This window comes from Oratosquilla oratoria, chromosome 23 (assembly GCF_046742065.1).
Source record: "Oratosquilla oratoria isolate Oo_2021 chromosome 23, ASM4674206v1, whole genome shotgun sequence".
Taxonomy (NCBI): domain Eukaryota; kingdom Metazoa; phylum Arthropoda; class Malacostraca; order Stomatopoda; family Squillidae; genus Oratosquilla; species Oratosquilla oratoria.
In genome coordinates, this window is record NC_134799.1 from 55,449,699 (window position 1) to 55,474,775 (window position 25,077).

Sequence of the window (25,077 nt, forward strand, 5' to 3'; positions counted from 1 at the left end):
AGCTACTACCCTCCCGGATGAGAGCTAAGGGATCATGTATGACCGTTCTACAATCTATGGGTAATCCTGTGACCTGACACACACAACTCCCCGCCCACGAGAGTTGGAGTAGCGTCTAGCAGCGCAGCGATACTGAAATTATTTCATCCCTGGGTGGGATTCGAACTCGGACTGCTGTGTTAGCAGTAGGAAACGCTACCACTGCGTCGTCGTGCTTGTGTGTGTGTGTGTATTTACCTAGTTGTATTTTACGGGAAGGGGAGCTATGCTCGTGAGGTCCCGTCTTCATATCTCATTTTATCTAAACTATTTTTAAATTCATGTATTGTTTTTGCACACACCACTTTCTCATCTAACTTGTTCCAACTGTCTATTACTCTGTGAGGAAAGCTGTTCTTTTTCAAATCTCTTCTATAGCTGTCTTTTTTTATTTTCTTTCCGTGTCCTCTTGTATGTGTGTGTGTGTGTGTGTGTGTGTGTGTGTGTGTGTGTGTGTGTGTGTGTGTGTGTGTGTGTGTGTGTGTGTGTGTGTGTGTGTGTGTATACACACACACACACACACACATATATATATATATATATATATATATATATATATGTATATATATGTATATATATATATATATATATATATATGTATATATGTGTATATATATATGAATATATATACATACATATACACGTGACACCGCCCATCACAGCAATTCGATGATGGAAGAACATCTTCATATATTATAACATGAATATTTTCAAAATAGTTCTGAAATTAAAGTTACAAGTTACAATATTTAACTATTTCATTTGATTATGGCGAAATCACCGATTTTGGCAAGTACTTACCCTTTATTGGTAGTCAGAGTTCTTGCAAATACAAGGGGATGCCTACGACGGGCAATCTTAGTTAAGTGTGGTAATATTTGCAACATTCTACCTCAGAAATACTATCGAAATAACCTTGTACAATTTGATATCTAAAACTGATATTTATTGGGTGGCCAAAAGTTTTATACCATGTGACAAACTAATTATCACAACACGGGAAATTAAATTGCACAGTTGACACACTACAAACTCTATTTTCAATAGCTCCCACACACTTATGTCCTAGCTATTGCGACAACTTCGTACTGACGAATGACCACCATCCAACTTTGATGCGAAAATATCTGAACGGTTCATCAGAAAGTGAGCGTTCACAAAAACTTTCCATATGTCGCTGGTATAAATTTTATGCTCATTTTTAAAATATAATATGTATCTATGTATAATAGTTACTAAAAATCTAGTTATGTTACATAATTATTTGTAAGTGATTAGACAGAAAAAATCTCCCAATAAAAAGATGGAGTGAATATATAAATGGTTTATATATGACTGGCACTGTTGTGTTGTGGTTCAGAACTCAAAGGTGAGAATCTATTTGGCTTCTCATTATGTCACTATCAGAATTCTTTAACTAACTTACCTTTCATATTTTTATAAATTTATGAAAATCTATATTTCCCATAAATAAGGACAGAATTTTTGGTTCGTAAAAATGTTATGACATGGCAGTTGATCAATGAGTAGGCGTCCAAGTTTTCATTTATGTGAAAAACATTTTCATTAACATTCTTTCCGACTAATTATGGACTATTTTAATGCATTTGCTGTTTTTCTTTAGATGATAAGATGGATAGATATATATCTAGATACTGTAATAACTTTTCTATCGACTAAATTCAGATAGTACGAAACAATAAAAATTCGATCGAAATAAGTAAAAATAAAGAGAAACTCTGGTTAACCTTTGAGAGTGTGTATATAAACGACAACCGCCTCCAATTCTTCCATCTTGTGCTAGCTACTATCAACTAAGAGGTACAGAACAACTCTGCTTATCCCGCAGAAATAGTTACTTGAACGTCAGGCTATTAATTCAAGAACTATCATGGCGCCAAAGAAGGTGAGTAACATTAGACATGTCAGAGCTGAGAGACCGAAAGTGAGTATAGACTATCCAAGCTTATTTTTGAGTGGGGGGAACAAAACCGGGAATTGTAGCCAAAATGGGACAGATGCATGAGGAGACCAATCTCCTGGCATCCATTGTTGGGCCTAATACCCTGTTACGCTATGAAAAAGAAAAGACTGGGAACCTAAATGAAAACTAAGTATATACTCTTACAAGAGCACCGGTTAGCTACGCCCATGATATAGAATAGATACGTGTGTACATATACAGGCATTTATAGACAAAGGCGGAAACTGATACAAATATAGACCGAAAGGGTCGCACCCATACATAGATACAAGGGCACAGTGAGACATACTGTACACATGACACGCATGCCACGCACACACGCATGACGCGCGCACTTAACACACATGTATGACACGCACACATACATGACACGCACACACATACATGACACGCACACACATACATGACACGCACACACATACATGACACGCACACATACATGACACGCACACACATACATGACACGCACACACATACATGACACGCACACACATACATGACACGCACACACATACATGACACGCACACACATACATGACACGCACACACATACATGACACGCACACACATACATGACACGCACACACATACATGACACGCACACACATACATGACACGCACACATACATGACACGCACACATACATGACACGCACACACACATGACACGCACACACACATGACACGCACGCACACACGACACGCACACACACGACATGCACACGACACGTACACATGACGCACACACACATGACGCGCCCATAATACGCACGCACACATACATAACGCGTCCATACTTATAACACGCACACACACACGACACGACACACATACGTGACACGACACACATACGTGACACGACACACATACGTGACACGGACACACACGCATGACACGGACACACACGCATGACACGGACACGCACGCATGACACGGACACGCACGCATGACACGGACACGCACGCATGACACGGACACGCACGCATGACACGGACACGCACGCATGACACGGACACACACGCATGACACGGACACACACGCATGACACGGACACACACGCATGACACGGACACACACGCATGACACGGACACACACGCACGACACGGACACACACGCACGACACGGACACACACGCACGACACGGACACACACGCACGACACGGACACACACGCACGACACGGACACACACGCACGACACGGACACACACGCACGACACGGACACACACGCACGACACGGACACACACGCACGACACGGACACACACGCACGACACGGACACACACGCACGACACGGACACACACGCACGACACGGACACACACGCACGACACGGACACACACGCACGACACGGACACACACGCACGACACGGACACACACGCACGACACGGACACACACGCACGACACGGACACACACGCACGACACGGACACACACGCACGACACGGACACACACACACATGACACGGACACACACGCATGACACGGACACGCACGCATGACACGGACACGCACGCATGACACGGACACACACGCATGACACGGACACACACGCACGACACGGACACACACGCACGACACGGACACACACGCACGACACGGACACACACGCACGACACGGACACACACGCACGACACGGACACACACGCACGACACGGACACACACGCACGACACGGACACACACGCACGACACGGACACACACGCACGACACGGACACACACGCACGACACGGACACACACGCACGACACGGACACACACGCACGACACGGACACACACGCACGACACGGACACACACGCACGACACGGACACACACGCACGACACGGACACACACGCACGACACGGACACACACGCACGACACGGACACACACGCACGACACGGACACACACGCACGACACGGACACACACGCACGACACGGACACACACGCACGACACTGACACACACACACATGACACGGACACACACTCATGACACGGACACTCACGCATGACACGGACACGCACGCATGACACGGACACACACGCATGACACGGACACACACGCACGACACGGACACACACGCACGACACGGACACACACACACAAGACACGGACACACACACAAGACACGGACACACACGCATGACACGGTCACACACGCACGACACGGACACACACACGCACGACACACCGACACACACCCATCACACCGACACACACTCATGACACTGACACACACGCATGACACGGACACACACGCATGACACGGACTCACACGCATGACACGGACACACACGCATGACACGGACACACACGCATGACGCGGACACACACGCATGACACGGACACACACGCACGACACGCACGCACGACACGGACACACACGCACGACACGGACACACACACATCACACCGACACACACACCCTACACCGACACACACCCACCACACGGACACACACGCATGACACGGACACACACGCATGACACGGACACGCACGCATGACACGGACACGCACGCATGACACGGACACGCACGCATGACACGGACACTCACGCATGACACGGACACGCACGCATGACACGGACACGCACGCATGACACGGACACGCACGCACGACACGGACACACACGCACGACACGGACACACACGCACGACACGGACACACACGCACGACACGGACACACACGCACGACACGGACACACACGCACGACACGGACACACACGCACGACACGGACACACACGCACGACACGGACACTCACGCATGACACGGACACGCACGCACGACACGGACACACACGCATGACACGGACACACACGCATGACACGGACACACACGCATGACACGGACACACACGCATGACACGCACACTAACTCATGACACGGACACACACGCACGACACGGACACACACGCACGACACGGACACACACGCACGACACGGACACACACGCACGACACGGACACACACGCACGACACGGACACACACGCACGACACGGACACACACGCACGACACGGACACACACGCACGACACGGACACACACGCACGACACGGACACACACGCACGACACGGACACACACGCACGACACGGACACACACGCACGACACGGACACACACGCACGACACGGACACACACGCACGACACGGACACACACGCACGACACGGACACACACGCACGACACGGACACACACGCACGACACGGACACACACGCACGACACGGACACACACGCACGACACGGACACACACGCACGACACGGACACACACGCACGACACGGACACACACGCACGACACGGACACACACACGCACGACACGGACACACACGCACGACACGGACACACACACACATGACACGGACACACACACATGACACGGACACACACGCATGACACGGACACACACGCATGACACGGACACACACGCATGACACGGACACACACGCATGACACGGACACACACGCATGACACGGACACACACGCATGACACGGACACACACGCATGACACGGACACACACGCATGACACGGACACACACGCATGACACGGACACACACACACATGACACGGACACACACACATGACACGGACACACACGCATGACACGGACACACACGCATGACACGGACACACACGCATGACACGGACACACACGCATGACACGGACACACACGCATGACACGGACACTCACGCATGACACGGACACTCACGCATGACACGGACACTCACGCATGACACGGACACTCACGCATGACACGCACACTCGCGCATGACACGCACACTCACGCATGACACGCACACTCACGCATGACACGCACACTCACGCATGACACGCACACTCACGCATGACACGCACACTCACGCATGACACGCACACTCACGCATGACACGAACACTCACGCATGACACGAACACTCACGCATGACACGAACACTCACGCATGACACGAACACTCACGCATGACACGCACACTCACGCATGACACGCACACACACATGACACGCACTTACAACACATACACACGACACGCGCATACAACACACATGACGCGCATGTATGACAAACGCACACACTCATGACACGCATGACATCACATGGCACGCATGACACATATGACCCGCATGCATGACGCACGCACTCGCACACACTCATGACACGCACACACATGACATGCACGCACACACACACACACCTATGACACGCACACACACACACGCACACATGACCATGCATGACGCACGCACACACACCCATGACACGCACGCACGCACACCCATGACACGCACACACACACACACCTATGACACGCACACACATGACATGCACGCACGCACACACACCCATGTCACGCACGCACACACATGACACGCACACCCGTGACACGCACGCACACCCGTGACACGCACGCACACCCATGACACGCACACACACACCCATGACAAGCACACACACACTCACCCATGACACGCACGCACACACACACCCATGACACGCGCACACACACACCCATGACACACACACACCCATGACACACACACACCCATGACACACACACACCCATGACACACACACACCCATGACACACACACACCCATGACACACACACACCCATGACACACACACACCCATGACACACACACACCCATGACACACACACACCCATGACACACACACACACACACACACACACACACACACACCCATGACACGCACGCACACACACACCCATGGCACGCACGCACACACACACACACACACCCATGACGCACGCACACACACACCCATGGCACGCACGCACACACACACCCATGACAAGCACACACACACTCACCCATGACACGCACGCACACACACACCCATGACACGCGCACACAACCATGACACGCACGCACACCCATAACACGCACACACACCATGACACGCACGCATGTCACACTGACATATACATGCACACACGTACTCCTGTCCTCGGTAGCATTTCTTGTGAGCCAGACATGTTTTTTTTTTCCGTCTTTGCCTCATAACTTATAAGGTCTGTGCGTTATCTCGTTTACGGTGCTTTGTGACTTGAACTTGATTTGTAATGGATGCGAGTCATCCTGTTTGTTCCGATTTAACTAAACACATGTTGGGTCTGTAAATTGCCCAGCACTTTCCATTTTTTCTCCACACTCTCCATGAAATAATTAGGCTTCATCCAAGAACAATTAAATATTTGGTCTCGACTATACATCTGACAACAAATTCCCTTCTTTTACCTCCAGTCTAACGTGCTCTCCCCTTTGCTGCCGATCCATGATCTCTAAAGACTGCATATACTAAACATACCTTCTTTTTGGGAACCCTTAGGCCTCTTTCAGATGGCGCGAGGGATGCCCGCGTCCGCGCTAAGTACTGATGTTTTCAATGTCATCTTGGGTCGCCCGCGGACCCGCCTTCGCGCGTTGTTGCTATGGCGTATAGTGTCTAATGCATGTCTTCACACGCCGCGGTCAGCTCCGCGACCCGCGCACTTTTCCGAAGGAAAGTCGTTCATTAGCAGATTCAATTTCCAGGTGATTGGTTGTGCGTGACTGTTCCTTTGTATCTAACGGAGGCTCTGTGGGACAAATAACTTGAAAATTATAAATCCAGAACGCACACAACAGAATGCTGGAGGGAGGTCACGAGGTGCCCAGCAGGCTTAATAGTCCCTCAGAGTTCTGGCGAAGGTGGTGGTCATGCAGCTTGTGAAGCAGTTCGTCAAAGCGTGTGATAGACATCCTGAAGTAGTTAATTTTTTAAACTTTACATTATCCTTTCTCAGTTCATGGAAAAGCGTGTTAAATTTTCCAGCCTCGCTCCTCTCAGCAATCAAAGGATGTATCCATAATCTCCTCTTCTTGTGTATATGTAAAAAGTAGAGGAGACGAAGACGATCATGGTCGATTATTTTATCTATGCGTGCACAACACAAACTGGCGATGAGGTGCGCGGGTGGCGGGTGGTTTTGACTCGTGCTGTCTGAAGACCAACGTGTGTGTGTGTGTGTATTTACCTAGTTGTATTATACGGGAAGGAACGTATGCTCGTGGTGACCCTTCTTTGTATCTTTCAGCATCAAGTTTTTTCTTAAAATCTTGAATAGTGTTTGCACACTCTGTTTCTTTGTCTAATTTGTTCCAAGTATCTATCACTCTGTGTGGGAAGCTATTTTTTTCAGATCTCTTCTGTAATTATCTTTTTTTAGTTTCTTTTTGTGTCCGCTTGTTTTTCCATTGTTCCATTTCAATAAATCATTCTTATCTGAGATTTCCATTCCCTTCATAATTCTATAGATAGTAGGTCTCCTCTTTCCCTTCTTTGTTCCAGAGTTGGTAATTCTAATTTGGACAATCTTTGTTCATGTGTCATTTTGAAAAGAGTTGGTGCCAGTTTTGTTGTCGATCTTTGTATTCTTTCAATTTTTTTTTTTTTTTTTTTTTTTTCTTTTTGTACTGGGTGTCTATCATGTTGCTGCATACTTGAGTTTTGGTCTTATTAGTGTGGTTATTTTTTTTATTTATTTATTTATTTATTTTTTCATCATTTCCTCGTCCAAATAGGCAAATGCCACTTTTATTGACCTTAATGAATTATAGGTTTCTCCGACTATTTTATTAACATGCTTATCCGGTGTCAAGTCTTTGCTGATCATCATTCTAAGGTCTTTTTCCAAGTTTACTTTTTTGACCTCTCCTTCACCAATTTTATAATCTCTCGATATTCTGATTTTACTTTTTCCAAATTCCATTATACTACACTTCTTGAATATTGAATTTCACCTCCCACTTTTGAGTCCATTTCCAGATCTTTTCCAAATCTTGTTGTAATGAGTTGCAATCCCCAGTTTTTACTTTCTTTAGTATTTTTGTGTTGTCTGCAAAGAAATTCATATAACACTACTCCTTCATCCATGTCATTTATGTATATGGCAAACATGATCGGGGCCAGTACTGATCCCTGCGGGATGTATGTGTGTGTGATGTGGGTATTGAAAGTGTGTATGTACGGTTGTTTGTAGCATGCACACTAAGCACCTCAGTTACAGAGAATTGAAAGGCATTCATTAGCAGTTATTATTTTTCATTTCGTCAAATGCAAATTATATCAAACGCATATCATACCAATGAATTCCAATAGGGAAGGGAGGGAATGTTGTGCTCGCAGTAGATATTATAAATGGGGTTTTAAGAATTTTCATTTTCAATTTTCAATTAATCTAATGTTTTCCAAGCGCTCTTGGAACCCCTGATGGCATAGGAGGGCCCAAGCAGTCGCTTAGTTCACTTATGCCTTGAGCCGGTACTGAGTTTGACTCATCGCTTCCATTGAGAAATATGGTGAAGGATTTGCAAACCTTCCTGTTACACTGAGATTTTTACTTTCTGTGAGGATATCAGTTGCCTCTTGTGAAAGGTCTTTCAGCAAACTGAAGCTCAAGACACACCTGAGGAGCTCCATGGGCCAAGATATACTGTCAAATCAAGCAGTCCTTGGCACTGAATCTGACACTGATGGATATGAGCTGATATTATCACTCATGAATTTGCCAGAAACAAAGAAAAAAAAAAATCCAAATGTAATTACCAATCAATATGATCAATCTTTATCTTCTGATCTTATCATTCTTAAGGTAATTGTTTTATTTTGAAATAAAGAAAATTTAAGAAATGCTAATAAAGCCACATTGCAATATTAGGATTGCTTTCTTTTATGAAAAATAATCTTTACTCTTTAATTTTCACTTAATTATATGGGGCACACAGCAAATGCATAAATATTATGTATACCTATAATCATGTTGCACAAATTAGGGTCATAGGCAGTAAAGGATGGTGGAGGTAGGGAGTTTTTTTTTTTTTTTTTTTTTTTTGGTGGGGGGGTGAAGTATCCCTTCCACGGGCTTTGTTTGAGCCCGTGCGGTGGTGTTTATTTAAGACACACCATATGGAGAGGAGGTGGAATAGTGTAGCCATTAAGAGAGGGATAGGGGCCAGTAGAAAAGAGAGGCTGCTGTTGTTAGAGCGGCGGTGGACACTCTAGTAGCTGATGGAGCTCATAGGGGCTTTGGAGACGGCAGAGGCGGCTCACAAGACCTTCAGGGGGAACTGGTGGTCCCTGTCTGAGGAAAGAGGTGGCAGGGCAATTGCTCAGGTAGTGGAGGAGGTCAGCATTTTCTGCATGGCAGTGGTTGCACCGGCGGTCTTCCGTGGAGCTCTGGGGATTAAACTGCCAGATTGGTGATTGGGGGAGGTTAGGGATATCCCAGGAAACTTTGTCCGAGGGCTGCATTTAGGCATGTAAGGGTTCTGCATCCTATCAGTTTAATGATGGTCCCACATTTATACATCAGACATCATCATTTATACATCAGACATCAGACATTTATACATCAGACATCAGTTTCTTCCCAGAGAGATCAGTGGGAGGGCCCAGGGACTATTGTAACTGTTGTGTGATTGTGGGTTTTCAGTCGGCAAAAATCAAAGCCACGAATGGGTACAGGATGTTAGACAGCAAATAATTGTACCTTGTTCACTCGGTAAAGGAAGCGCTTTTTCTTTCAACAGGGATTACTGCAACGTCTTGATGAAGGGGTAGTCATTGGGGACGGGGGCTTCGTGTTTGCCCTGGAAAAGCGTGGCTTTGTGAAGGCAGGTCCATGGACTCCAGAAGCCACTGTTGAACATCCCGAGGCCGGTAAGTAAAACACAGTTGAATTATTCCATAATTGTGATGCAAGATTATTTTGGGAGACTGACAAATTATAATGACAATAACTAATAAACCAATAATAAATGAATAGATGAATAAATAGATGTTTAACATGCACCATTTCCTTTAGTGAGGCAACTCCATCGTGAATTTCTTCGGTGTGGTGCTGATGTCATGCAAGCTTTTACCTTCTATGCCTCAGATGACAAATTGTCTAACAGGGGAAATGAATCATCAAAGAAATACACAGTAAGCAGATATATCTACTATAATATGTTTAAAATTTTGTGCAAAACCATACAAATTCTGTGAGGTCTTGATAGAAATCTAAAGTTGGGCATTTAATTCCCCTGTTTTCAGTGCCGTGGCATTAACGATGCAGCATGCAGAATTGCACGAGAAGTTGCTAATGAAGGTGATGCTCTTGTGGCAGGTGGCTTGTCACAGACTCCAACTTACTTGTCAGGTAACAATATTTCATGTAAAATGTTTCTTTGATGCATGGATAACAGTTCCTCTTGACAGATTGTTTGTGTAGTGAACAGTTTTTAATGTGCTTAAAAGTAATTACAATTTCATATGGAATGGTACTTTAAAGCTTGCTTGTTTTCAGGTATTGGTAAGGAAGCTACTCAGGCAGAGTTCAAGAAGCAAGTTGATGTGTTTGTAGAAAACAAAGTTGACTTCTTGATCGCTGAGGTTAGTTTTGATTTTTGTTTTGCTTATATGACAACAGTTTATGTATGTGAAATTATGCATTAGAATAGAATATAAATATTGACCTCTAATTATACCATTTTAGTATTATGTCATTGATAACCAGCATCCTCAGGGAACCTTATGAAGAGATAGGAAAAGAAAGATTTGAGGGCAGTAGAAAGGAAGGATAGAAGTTAAAGGTGATCTATTTATTGACTTCCCATACTGGGTTATTGGCTACATGTTACCATGCAGCCATTATATACATACATACATGTACCAAGGGGTTTTTCCCCCATACAAGGGAGGTAGCTAAAGTCAAAGGCATAAATCCACTCCCACCCATTCCATCCCCACATACTCCCCTTCCTCTTTTCTTGGTACCTCCTGAATGAAGGGTCATCCGTGCATCTCACCCACTACCCTGGGTCAGAAGCAATGCAGCAAGACACAGCACATCCACAACAAAGCCGCTTCATTCAATTGGCGCCCCCCCTCTATCCCTTCGTGCAGAAAAAGAGAAGACTGGGAGGAATCCCTTCAGGCTGTGTCAAAATATCATTCACACCTACTCCCTCAACCCCTTATCCCCCACACACTCCCTACCATGCATCACAGCATCGTCTATATGCAACCATTCTCCATTCATTCCAACCTCTCTTCTTCCTTCCTTCCTCAACAGACATTCCCCTCTTTCCCAATGCCCCTTTTACCCCATCCATCCATCTCATCCTTGGTTGCCCCCTCATGTTCACTCCCTCCACCTTTGCCTTCCACACCTCATTTACTAATCTTATTTCACTTGTTCTTTCCATGTGTCCAAACCATCTCGATACTCTTTCATCAACCATATCTCCCAACTCCCTTTCCACCTCCATTTTCCTCCTCGCATCATTGTTTCTCACTCTATCCAGCCTAGTAACTTCTGCCATACTTCTCAGGCATTTCATCTCAAACATGTTTAAACACTTCCTCTCTTATGCTCCATGTTTCTGCCAATACAGTGCTATCGGCACAATTGCCCTATTCATATAATCTCCTCATAGCATCCATTCTCAAATGTCTATTTTTCATTACACTTTAATCCCCCAAGGTATTTACTTGCTTCTCTCAATCTACATTCTACCTCCACCTCCACTCCTCCCTTGCCACATGTGCACCCAAGTATCTAAAGCTATCCACTTCCTCCAGTCTCCCTTAATACCTGCTTTCACCTCGGTGTTTCCTTATTTCTCCTCCATTTTCCTCATTCATCACTGTCATTTTCTTAGTGCTTCCCACTGCAACTACCTTTCCCCTCCTATCCTTCACATTTAGGAACTCTCTAAAATATATCCATCTTCCTCTTACTGCTGTTACTTTCGGGGGGTTTTGAAACTTAGAGTTCAACATGAATTTTAATTTCTTTTTCCAGGAATGAAAAAGTGTTTAATTTCTATTCTTTATTTACACAAAAATAATATAACAAATCACTGTTTCTTAATTTACATTTATTTATAAAGAAATATCAGAAAATGAAAAATCATGTGAGATTAGAAACTAAGAGGGGGTTTACATGGTCTAACGGTTCGACAGACGTGTTTAAAGTGATGTGTGAATGGGGTATTTGGTTGTCGAACACGTTGGTTAAACCCCAAATACCCCGTTCACACATCACTTTAAACATGAGCTTCTTTGCCGATGACGCCAAACTGCTAAGGAAAATAGAAACTGATGAGGACTGTGAAGCACTGCAAGAAGACCTAAATAGGGTATGGAACTGGAGTCAGAAATGGGAAGTGGACTTTAATACTAAGAAGTGTAGCATAATGGAGTTTGGAAAAAGCAAAAACAGAATATCAGGAAAATATACAATTGGAACCAAAGAAGTAAAGTAGGATCCGAAAAAGATTTGGGAGTAATTATCACGAACGACTTGTCCTATGATATACAGATTAACAAAATTGTCGGGGAGACTTACAACTTGCTAAGATCAATAAAAGTGGCGTTTACATACTTGGACGAAGACATGATGAAAAAAATATTGGTTACATTGATAAGGCCTAGATTAGAGTATGCAGCGACATTGTGGTCCCCCAGTACCAAAAAGAATATAAAGAAAATAGAAAGAATCCAAAGAGCAGCTACAAAAATGGCACCTGCACTTGCAAACCTATCATACGAAGAGAGATTGGCTAAACTGGAGTTACCGACACTGGAGCAAAGAAGAGAGAGAGGTGACCTATTGACCATCTACAGAATCATGAAAGGCACAGAGGTACTCGATAGTGAGAGCTTACTTAACTGGGACAAAAGAAACACAAGAGGACATGGAAAGAAAATAAAAAAACATAGCTATAGAAGAGAACTGAAGAAAAACAGTTTTCCTCATAGAGTTTTGGACACTTGGAACAAACTGGACAATGGAATAGTATGCGCAAAAACCATTCATGAGTTTAAAAACAAACTAGACACTGCAAGATACAAAGGCGGGACATCACGAGCATAGCTCCCCTTCCCGCAAAATACAACTAGGTAAATACAACTAGGTAAATGTGTCCGTCGAACCGCGTTAGACGAACCGTTAGACCGTATAAACCCCCTCTAACCCTTAAAATTTCTGCATTTAACTAACATATGAAGGAAACAAAGAAAAAAAAAAGTCGCACATGAGAATCGGAAAAAGCCACAACATTTATTTGCTTTTACTCAAGGCTAATAAAAATAATGCAAAAAAGGGACAGATGGGCAGATTGTGCCTTAGAGCTACAAAAAGCATTTGAGAAAGTACCACACAAAAAGCTATGAAGAAAAACTGAAATAATAGGTGGAGTACAAGGAAAGTTATTGGAATGGATGGAAGATTTTTTGAACAGGAGAAAAATAAGGGTGGTACTTAGAGACAAGAACTTGACCTGGGAAGAATGATTGATAAGTGGAGTCCCACAAGGTTCTGTATTGGCTCCGATAATGTTTGCCATATATATAAATGACAAAGATGAAGTTGTGAAATGTTGTATGAACTTCTTTGCAGATGATACAAAACTACTAAAGAGTAAGTACTGAGGAAGATTGTAAATCACTACAAAAAGACCTGGATAAAGTCTGGGAATGGTCAAAAGTGTGAAGTGAACTTCAATATCAAAAAATGTAGTACAATGGAATTATATGGAAAAAGTAAAAATAGAATTTCGGGACAATATAAAATTGGTACAAAGGAAGTTAAAAAAGTTGACTTGGAAAGGGACCTAGGAGTAATTACGAGCCGTGACATGGTACCAGACAAACATAAAAAAAATAGTTGGAGAAACCTTCAATTTACTTAGATCAATGAAAGTGGCCTTTGACTACTTGGATGAAGAAAGTATTAGTTATATTGATAAGACCAAGATTGGAGTATGCTGCAACACTATGGACACCCAGTACTAAAAAGAATATAAAGAAATTAGAAAGAATTCAGAGAGCAATGGCAAAGATGGTACCAACACTCTACAAACTGACATACAAACAAAGATTGTCCAAACTCGAACTACCAACCCTAGAACAAAGAAGAGAAAGAGGAGATCTACTGACCATATACAGAATTATGTAAGGGATGGAAGTCCTCAACAGAGATGTTTTACTAAAGTGTGATAAAAAACAAGAAAAAGAAACTAAAAAAGGATAGTTATAGAAGAGATCTGAAAAAGAATAGTTTACCACACAAAGTGGTGAATATCTGGAAAAAATTGGATGAAGAAACAAGAGTGCAAAAACTATACAAGAATTTAAGAACAAACTTGATGCTTAAAGATACAAAGACAAGTCACTATGAGCATAGCTCTCTATCCATAAGATACAACTAGGTAAATACATCTCCTTTCCCAGTTTCACCTTCGTCCACATTAACCTTGAAGAAACCTTCCATTCCACCACATGTTAACCTATCACTTCACTTACCAGTATAGCCATCCCTTCTCTCCTTCATCCTCTCTTCACTTCAGACACCCACCCAGCTACACCCCTAAACTCAAATTCTCCCCTCCCTTTCAACTTGGTTTCATTTGATGCCAACACATCCATCTTTCTTCTCACAAACATACTATCTCTTCCCTTTTACTTTCATCTGTACCGTATCCACACACATTAAAAGGCTGATACCTTAGGATTCTGGCTGAAAAACTCCTCCCAGACCTTCTTATGGATCTTATTTATTTTTAGTCCTATCCCTGTCCCATTTTTGTTGCTTTTATGACTCAAATGGGAACACTTGGCAGTATTCTTTCTCCCCTACCACAGGGTTTGGCAAAAAAAGGAAATGAATATTCCTGTTGCCACCATTACTATTGTCATGTGACAGGGACCAGTGACAAGCACCTACATGGGGTGTTGCTACAAGATGGACAGCAAAGCTGCCCATTCTTAAAACCTGTCAACCCCCTCAACTCTATCAGGAGGCAGCCTGGTGCCAAGATTTCTCTTACAATTTTAGCTATATTTCTTACTTTTTCACACAAGGATAGCTGACAACTGGCAACTACTCTCAGCCAGTGACATAGAAACAGTCCCACACTGATAAAACAGACAAGTTTTTTTTTTTTTTTTCCTCCCCAAAAATATATATATATGTGAGGTTTTCAAGGAGTGTTGCCATCCACTGTGTGGCTGAAGGTTTTCCATTACCCAGTAAGTGAAACTTCAGGCAATGATTGTCAGAAGGCACTTCCTTCTTAGAACCTTGTATCTCTAGAATGTTTGTAAGCAAGGAATGCCCAATGAATCTGTTAAGTTGAGGTAGGTATGTGTACATTGATTTTTGATAGCATAAAACATATACAGTCATTGCTACACATGGGTTGACAGCTAATGCAGTGGTTGGGTTAGATTTTGTAAAAACAAAGATGTATAAATTTTAAATACATGTCAGTCATTTGAAATTTTTCTTGACAGTACTTTGAACACCTTGAGGAAATGGAGTGGGCCATAGAATCATGCTGCAAGTCTGGACTTCCTGTTGTAGCAACTATGTGCATTGGACCAGAGGGAGACTTGCACAATAATTCTGCTGGAGAGTGTGCTGTAAGAATGGCTAAAGCTGGTGCACATGTAGGTGAGTTTTTCTACCCTTCTTGTATAATATTTTAAAGATTGAGAATGCAGAGGATGAAGGTGGTGGTGATGTGCCTCATCATCGGCAGTACAGAAACCACCATTGAAGAGAAGCCTCTCCCAACCCTTGCCGATACTTGTAAGACTAGCTTATCTATGATGGTATTCCTGCAAATTTCTCATACCTTCACATTTTATTTGGCCTCCTCCTGTTAGGTTGGCCATTTCTCAATATCTGGTTAGAAATTGCCATAGCCTACTGGTGTTCTTGTTTCTGAAAGTTTGTGCCTCCAACATGTAGCATGGGTTTTACTGCCTCAGATAGCATTGGATATCTTGGTATTGTATCTTCGTAGATATCTTGGATATTATCTCCCTGTCTTTTCTATTTTCATGCATGAGGGAACAAGGACAGGGGGTTACCATGTTAGTGAAGCAGTCCTGCTCTGGTTGGGCTGTATCTTGCTGCATTGCTTCTGACCCAGACAGTGGGCAGGAGACGGGGATAACCCTTCATCCACAAGAAGTTAAGAGAAAAGGGAAACAGTGGGTGGTGGATGAGAGTGGAATGGGTTGGGGTGGGTGGATGCCTTGATTTGGCTACCTCCCTTACAAGGTATATAGATAGGATACAATTTACTTTAGTCACTTGTTAAAGCTAATTTTCCTTGTTCTCCTTGTTTTTCTGTCATCTCATGATATTTAAATCTTTTGCAAACATGTTGCCATAGCTTCCTTTGCACCTTCTATCATGTCATCAACATAGATAAGAAACATAGATGCTTGTACTGAACCTTGTACCTTGTAGAAATCCACTGGTCACTGCTCTCCATCCTGACATCTTATCCTTTACTTACACAAAGGAATACAAAGATGCAAATGGCAACAGACCTATTATTCCTTATGGGGCTGCTCACAAATTGAAGGGGATGTAAAAATTGAAATGATGCTGAGAAATAAGTTAGATTGGGATTGGACTCCATATGTTTATCTGGGCATTTTTAAGTGTTGGTTGTATTTGCTCTTCCAACATGAACAAGTAGTTTGTTCCAAACCTTTACAATGCAGTTAAAAAGGGAAATGTATATATATTCATTGGTGTTTGATCTTACTGTTTTGTAAGCATCATTTCTTGTGTCATTAATATTGTCCACAATAGAATAATCATCTATGTTCTTATTAACTTTTTGTCCATGTATACCTTCCCCTTAAAGAATACTTCATGTATTCAAGTAATTTACCTCAGTCATCCAATATGCTCCACTTTCTACATAAAATGACTGAGATACTTTACCAAAAGTTTTCTCGATCAAGATCTACCAGCTCCGGCGCTTGGCCTTCAAGCCAAAAATTTCATAAATCATTCAATCAATCTAGATCAAGATACAGTCCTCAGTTGCAGACCAGACTCCTTTTATGCAAGTGTGGAAGAAAGTTTGCAAAATCTCTGGGAAATTTTCATTTCCTACTCCTCCTGTATTGTCTCATGTTGGTGAGACAGTGGCTGATCCCAAAAAGGTTGCCAATATATTTGCCGATCATTTAGCTAGTGTCTCCAATAAAAGACCCTAACTCACCAATAGCACACCATGGACACCATTTGGCATCTTGTGAATTTAACTTTGCCTCCACTAAGAGTGAATCTTTTAATGTTCCCTTTTCCATCTCTGAACTAAATAGCTCTGTCACAGTGCAGTGATTCATCACCAGGCCTTGATGATATCACATATGCCTTTCTACATCATATGTCTGATAAGGCCTATTCCTTTTTATTAGATCTCTGCTTTATTTGGAATACCTGTGACTTTTGAGGTGTTGTCGTAAACATCCCAATCCCAAAACTTGGAAAAGACCAGTTGGTGACCAGTTATAACCCCATATCCTCATGCATATGTAGACTTCTGGAGAGAGGCAACTACCTGTCACCTGTTCAATATGGTTTTCAAAAAATGCTGTCCACAAATGATGCTCCTTTGTCCCTAGAATCTTGTATTTGTGAAGCATGTTCAAACAACACCACGTTACTATATTTTTTGTTTGGAAAAAGCATACGACATAGATTGGTGCCACAGCATTCTACTAAGTCTAATTGAGTTCAGCCTCATTGGCAGACTCCCTATTTATATTAAACAGTTTTTATCTTGTCATTTCTTATGTCACTTGAGATGATTACTCCTAGGTCCCTCTCTGAATTTACTTTTTTGACTTTTGTTCCAATTTTATATTGTCCCGAAACTCTATTTTTACTTTTTCCAAATTCCATTATGCTACATTTTTTAATGTTGAAGCTCATCTCATATCTCCGACTCCATTCCCATAGCGATCTGCAATCTTCTTCTGTTCTTACTCTCTTGAGTAATTTGGCATCGTCAGCAAAAAAGTTCATGTAACAATTTACTCCCTCATCCATATCATTTATGTATATGGCAAACATTTAAGGAGCCAAAACAGAGCCTTGTGGGACGCCACTTTTCACATCTTCCCATTTAAAATTTTTGTCTCTAAGTACCACTCTCATTTTTCTCTCAGTAGTTAAGAAATCCTTCACCCATTCCAATAGTTTGCCTTGAATTCCTCCTATTTTTTCAGTTTTACTTATTCATTTTTTGTGTGGTACTTTGTCAAATGCTTTCTACAAATCCAAGAAGGCACAATCTGCCCATCCATCTTTCTTGTATTATCTCGATTAATCTCTAGTAAAAGCAGATTAGGATTGTGGTGCACAATCTTCCACTTCTAAAGCCAAATTGTTTGGGGTTTATTATTTTATCTTCCAAGTGTTTGGTCCATTTGTTCCTGATGACCTTTTCGCACATTTTTGCTACTGTGCTTGCGAGAGATACCGGTCTGGAGTTTGTAGGATCTTCCCTATCCCTTCCTCCTTTATATATTGGTACTATGTTTGCATCTTTCCATTATCTTGTATAGTTTGTCTGTCAGTTCATCTATACACTCTTTCAGTATCCAATTTGCAATTCCATCTGGTCCGTGTGATTTTCTGATATCTAGGCTTTTTAATTGGTCTCTTATTTCTTTTTGTGTTATCTTTATTTCTTTCATCATGGGTGATCTTTCTTGTTGCCCATCTTCCCAAGATTGTGAACTTTCAGTTGTAAAAACAGACCTGAAATGTCTGATCATAACTTCTGCTATCTGTGTCATCTATCTATTCTTTATCTCCTTCATGCAGTTTCACTATTTCATGCTTATCCTTTAGTTTGTCATTTATATATCTGTAAAAGAGTTTAGGTTGATTCTTACATTTGTCTATGATATCCCTTTCATATTCTCTTTTTCTTTCCTGTGTATATTCACATATTCGTTCCTAAGTTTTATATGTTTGCCATTTGGAGGTTTTTCTATCTTTTTTCCATTTTTTCCAGGCTTTCTCTCCTGGCTCTAGCCTCGCTACACATTTTGTTAAACCAACATTTTATATAAATATCTTTTTGTTTCTCTTTTGGTACATATTTATTAATTCCTTCTTTGTACTTTTTGTTGAATATGTTCCATTTGTCTTCCATCTTTGTTTCCTCTTTAGAGAATTTATCCCAATTTGTGTTTTGGAATTTTTTTCTTAGTTTTACAAAATCCATTTTGTTGTACATAAATCTTCCTTCTCTATGTTTATCATTCCTATCTACATTTTTCTGTTCTTTTAATTCAATTTCTATTAGTATATGGTCCCTCTTTCCAATTGGTGTTTTATACATCATTTTATTCACAATATCTGGTTCAGAAGTTAATATTAAGTCTAGTTTTGATGGTTCTTTGTTGTTTATAAATCTAGTATTTTCCTTAACCCATTGCGTTAGGGTGTATTCGATGGTCATATCTAGTAGAATGTTGCCCCAAAGTTCATCTCCCCCTTTAACTATAATTTCTTCCCAAATTATGTCTTTTGCATTGAAATTGCCCATGATTACTATGTTTCCACCCTCATTCAGTAACTCATTTAGCACATTCATTGTTTCTTCCAGTAATTTAGAATGTTCGCTGTCCAACCACACATGGGTTTTTGGTGGTACATACACTGCTACAAATTTTCTGCTTTTCATCTCTTTGTTTGCAATTTCAATCATAATTACTTCTACATTGCCTTGGCCTTTAATAATCTTCGTCACATTTAGACCCTTTTTGGTCAGTATCATGACACCTCCTCCTTGCTTGTCTGTTCTATTTTTCATCCAGTGGTTGTATAGACCATGTCCCACTATGTACATACCTAATTATGTTTACCAAAATTTTATTCATAATGTATAGTTGTAACACCATAAACAACAAATCTATTAATCAGTAAACAACAAATCGATCAATCAATCCACCAAGCCTTTTCCCTTTTGCAGCACATAACTCTTGAGTAAAAGTTTAAAAGGCTTGACACACATCATCTTCCAGATCTAAACCCAAACTGGCTGTCTGTCAAAATGTTCTTATCTTCAAGATATGACACATTTACCTTTTGCAATTTTCATATAATTTCACTATTGTACAGGTCAGTGGTATTGGCCAATAGTTTAGTGGTGCCTCCTTACTTCATTATTTTGAATTGGAACCCTTTAACATTAACCCTTGTCTAATCCTGTGGCACCATGTATATTTTTATGGATTTAAAAAAAAAAATAGAAAAATATATATGTATAGACACCCTGTCAACTCTACAAAATAAAGCATTGAGAACAATAACAGGATACTTGCATACAGTTATAATTTACAGGCATTAAATACTCTGTACCAGATCATGAATGTAATTTGCTCCAAAGATGAAATTCTCAGTACATTTTTTGGTTTAATATTTAGTCCATCTATACCCATATACAAATAGGTATATGGTATAACTCCCTTATAAAGGAGTATATAGGTATAACTCCATTATAAAGGAGTTACCAATTAAGATAAGAGGGAGGGTGGAGGGGAGTGGAGTGTATTTAGGGATGGAATGGGTGGGAATGATTTTATGCCTTTTTCTTTTTGGCTACCTCCCTTGTAAGGGGGAAAAAGTCTTGGTATATGTATGTATGTATTAATATTTTGTAGATCTTGATTTACTTGAACCTGTCTACATTTATATTTTCAGTTGGTCTCAATTGTCATTTTGACCCCTTTGTGTTGCTGGAAGCTATGAAGAAGATGAAAGTGGCCCTTGATGAAGCAAAGCTAAAAGTGCACATGATTTCTCAACCACTTGGTTTTATGACACCTGATGCTAGCAAACAGGGATTCATTGATCTTCCTGAGTTTCCATTTGGTAAGCAAGGATTTACCCAATTGCATTTGCATACTTTTTTTTTTTTCTTTCTTTCTAGTTTTAAAGTTGTGTATAGTTCCAACTTCTGCTGTTTCATCTTGTTCTGTTTTCTGCATGGAAAACTAATTCTTCAGACCCTTCAGTCACTTGCTCTCCAACTATCATATCATGTTTTAAATTCGTATATAGTTCCAACTTATGCTATCGGTTCCTAGGCAGTTCCAGGAGTTTATGCATCAAGAATGACCAGTGGAACTAAAATTAATATTCTCGGTTGCACATTAGAGGAAATTGTCATTGATATTTCCTTCTTGACCATCATACAGACAGAAACCTTTGTATAATGCTCTAAAATTAACTTTTGAAGATTACTGCTCCCTTCCCATACATAGGAACCTAAGAATGAAGGAGACTGCAAGAGACCATAAGGCTTACACTATCATCCAATTCTTGCCTATTTCCTTCTTGGATCTAAATTCCTCCCATTGAAATCCATTACTATAAGTCCTGCCCTGTTGTCTTAATATGATGACCTTGTCTCCATCACCCTACTAAGCCATTGACCCACCTGAATACCTATTAGATCACCTGCACTCTCTTTCCAGAGAGTAACTGAAAGTGGCTAAGCCAGTCCTCATATGGCAAATTTCATTTTGGTTGTTCTCAATTTGTTGAATTTCATTTTGGTCATTCTCCTCTACTGATTCTAGTGAATTAATATCTATTCTATTGGACAGAGACCAAAACTGTTCCATAAAGTCAAGGATGGGTCTAACACCAGATAGTTTGATATTACCTCTGCACTATTATTTGTAACTGTCCTAGCAATGAAACCTAATGACCTGTTAGTTCTGTTCATGGCACTAATGTACCGTTTCCTGGATTTAAGGTCAGGATTCCCTAGCATTCCCAAGTCTCTCGCATTCAGTTTTATCTAAAAAGGTGTTATCTAGGCTCTTATCTGCTTTCTGAGCTGTGTAAACCTATATTTAACACACTACACTTTGAGATATTAAAGTTCATTTGCCATTTCACCTACTATGGGAATAATTTAAGATCTTCCTGCAGTACAGTGAGACCTCTCATTAACGGATGTTAATTAGCTGCACTTGTGGTGTTTTCGGAGTTTTGGAGTGGTTTTTGGGTGGCATAGTGATTGCACGCACTAAACAACAGCACCAAAAACACAGCGAAAACACCGCAAACACAGCTAATTAACGTCCATTAATGAGAGGTCTCACTGTATCTCAGCATCTTCTCACGACCTAATTTGGCATCCTATTCAAGTGTCGTCCACAAACTTACTAACATCACTAAAAATCCCATTGTCCAAGTCGTTTATATACATGATGAACAATAAGGGACCCAAAACTGAGCTATGGGGAACTTCATCAGTAACACCTCATTGGGGCATCATTGCGATGAATGTATCAAACCAGCAAGTGCTCAGGAGGGAGAAGGGAGGATCTCTTCAAAATACTGTCAAGTGAATTAGGAAGGGGGGGGGGGTTGCCATCTAGTGAAGTTATGGAAGTAAACGAGCTCCAGCTCTTGGATCCTACTGTGGAAAAGCTGTGTTCACTGCATTGCTTTTGATCCAAACTGTGTGGCTAGGATGGGTAATTCTTCATCCCCAAAGGTGCTAGAGTGGAAGGATGACTGGACTTTTGTGTGGGAGAATATCTTGACTCTGTTGCTCCAAGGGAGAGAATGCTTTTGGGATATTTGTTTTCTGTCAAATTTAATTTTATCTTACCATATGTAGTGTGAATTTTTAATAAAAAATTACTTTATTGTTGCCATCAGCATTGGAACCTCGCATATGCACTAGGTTTGACATGCATCGTTATGCTCGTGAAGCCTATGAATTGGGAATAAGATACATTGGAGGTTGCTGTGGTTTTGAATCCTATCATATCCGTGCAATTGCTGAGGAACTGGAGAAGGAACGAGGTAGCTTGCCATTGTCCAGTGAAAAACATGAAACTTGGGGTAAAGGACTTAAGATGCACACCAAACCTTGGGTTCGAGCTAGGCAAGTACTGTTGAATTTTAGTTTTTAACCATGTTTATATGAAGTACTGTTGAATTTTAGCTTTTAACCATGTTTATATGAAGTTGTGTATTTGGAAAGACAAATTTGGGCCTTGTATTATAGATTTATTGTTGTTTTGTCTTTACAGAGCTTCAAGACAGTATTGGGAACAACTGAAACCAAGCTCAGGGCGGCCTTATTGTGCCACCATGTCCAAACCTGACAACTGGGGAATAACTGCAGGACATGAACTTCTCAAACAGAAAACTCAAGAAACTAGTGAAGTCGAGATCCAAACACTGCAGGCCTTGAAAACTAAAAAGTAGTTTTTCTTTCTCTACACCAAGATATCCAATATTTTTATCTAACCCCCCCACACATCAATCCAGAAGATAAATAATTTCCAACTTTTGCATGTGTAATGCAAGCATTCCTATGATCAAGTTATCGTCCAGCACTGAAACAAAAAGAGCACAGAATTGGCCTGGCACCAAACATACATATCTCGAACGCAATTACCTCACAGAAGACCTGGAACTTGTCTTGCACTCTCTTGGACTCACTTAAAAGCAAGTCTCTTAAGTGAATGACCCATTGGCTAAATCTGAGGCTATGGTTGTTTTCTCATGGCCCTGGGTCTTCAAGAGATCTGGAACAGTGAATTGGTCAATTCTCTACGGTTATTTTTTGATATTCAACCCTTTAATAGTTTGCAAGTTCCCCTTGTTTGGGATTGCTCAAAATGATGCATTTGATTGATTGATTGCATGATTATAAGTCAGATAATGTTTGGAATTGTATACATGGTTGCAAGCTGAGTAAATGGTTTGTATTTTCAATCCTGAGGTATACCAGTGCAAAGAGATGTTTGCACATTGCAACAGTGTGTGTTTTATGTGCAAACTAAAGAGATTGTGCTTTAATAAAGTTGTTTAATAAAGATCATTGAATTTTTTAATTACCCTTGGGTGGAGGTCAGTGTCTTTCTTAATGTAAATAAAAAATAAATGCATGGACATTTTGTGTGATACATAAAGAAAATTGAGTCAATAGGTGGCATCAGAGGAAAATTATTGGAATGGATGAAAGATTTCCTGATTGGGAGGAAAATGAGTAGTAATTAGAGATAATTTCTCAAGCTGGGAAGAAGTGATAAGCGGTGTACCACAGGGATCAGTACTGGCCCCGATTATGCTTGCCATATACATCAATGACATGGATGAAGGTGTAGTGTTATATGAATTTCTTTATAGATGATGCAAAGATACTAA

The 25,077-nt window shown here is 41.6% G+C and overlaps 2 protein-coding genes across 3 annotated transcripts in view; one reads left to right on the top strand and one right to left on the bottom strand.

Annotated features, from left to right (window-relative positions):
• The window catches only part of LOC143038120 (dimethylglycine dehydrogenase, mitochondrial-like), a 105,032-nt gene extending 103,881 nt beyond the window's left edge, over positions 1-1,151 (bottom strand). For both annotated transcript variants that reach the window (XM_076207115.1, XM_076207116.1), the window contains exon 1: positions 841-1,151. In XM_076207115.1, the coding sequence (XP_076063230.1) occupies positions 841-926 (86 nt within the window). In that variant the 5' untranslated portion in view covers positions 927-1,151. The remainder of the gene's footprint in view (positions 1-840) is intronic.
• Positions 1,152-1,789: 638 nt separating this feature from the next.
• LOC143038121 (betaine--homocysteine S-methyltransferase 1-like) lies at positions 1,790-24,751 on the top strand. Its single transcript, XM_076207117.1, has 9 exons — positions 1,790-1,945; positions 10,613-10,742; positions 10,888-11,006; positions 11,118-11,223; positions 11,371-11,456; positions 16,365-16,524; positions 21,601-21,771; positions 23,578-23,806; positions 23,955-24,751. The coding sequence occupies exons 1-9, from the start codon at positions 1,931-1,933 to the stop codon at positions 24,130-24,132; spliced, it is 1,194 nt and encodes a 397-aa protein (XP_076063232.1). The 5' UTR covers positions 1,790-1,930; the 3' UTR covers positions 24,133-24,751.
• The last annotated feature ends 326 nt before the right edge of the window (positions 24,752-25,077 follow it).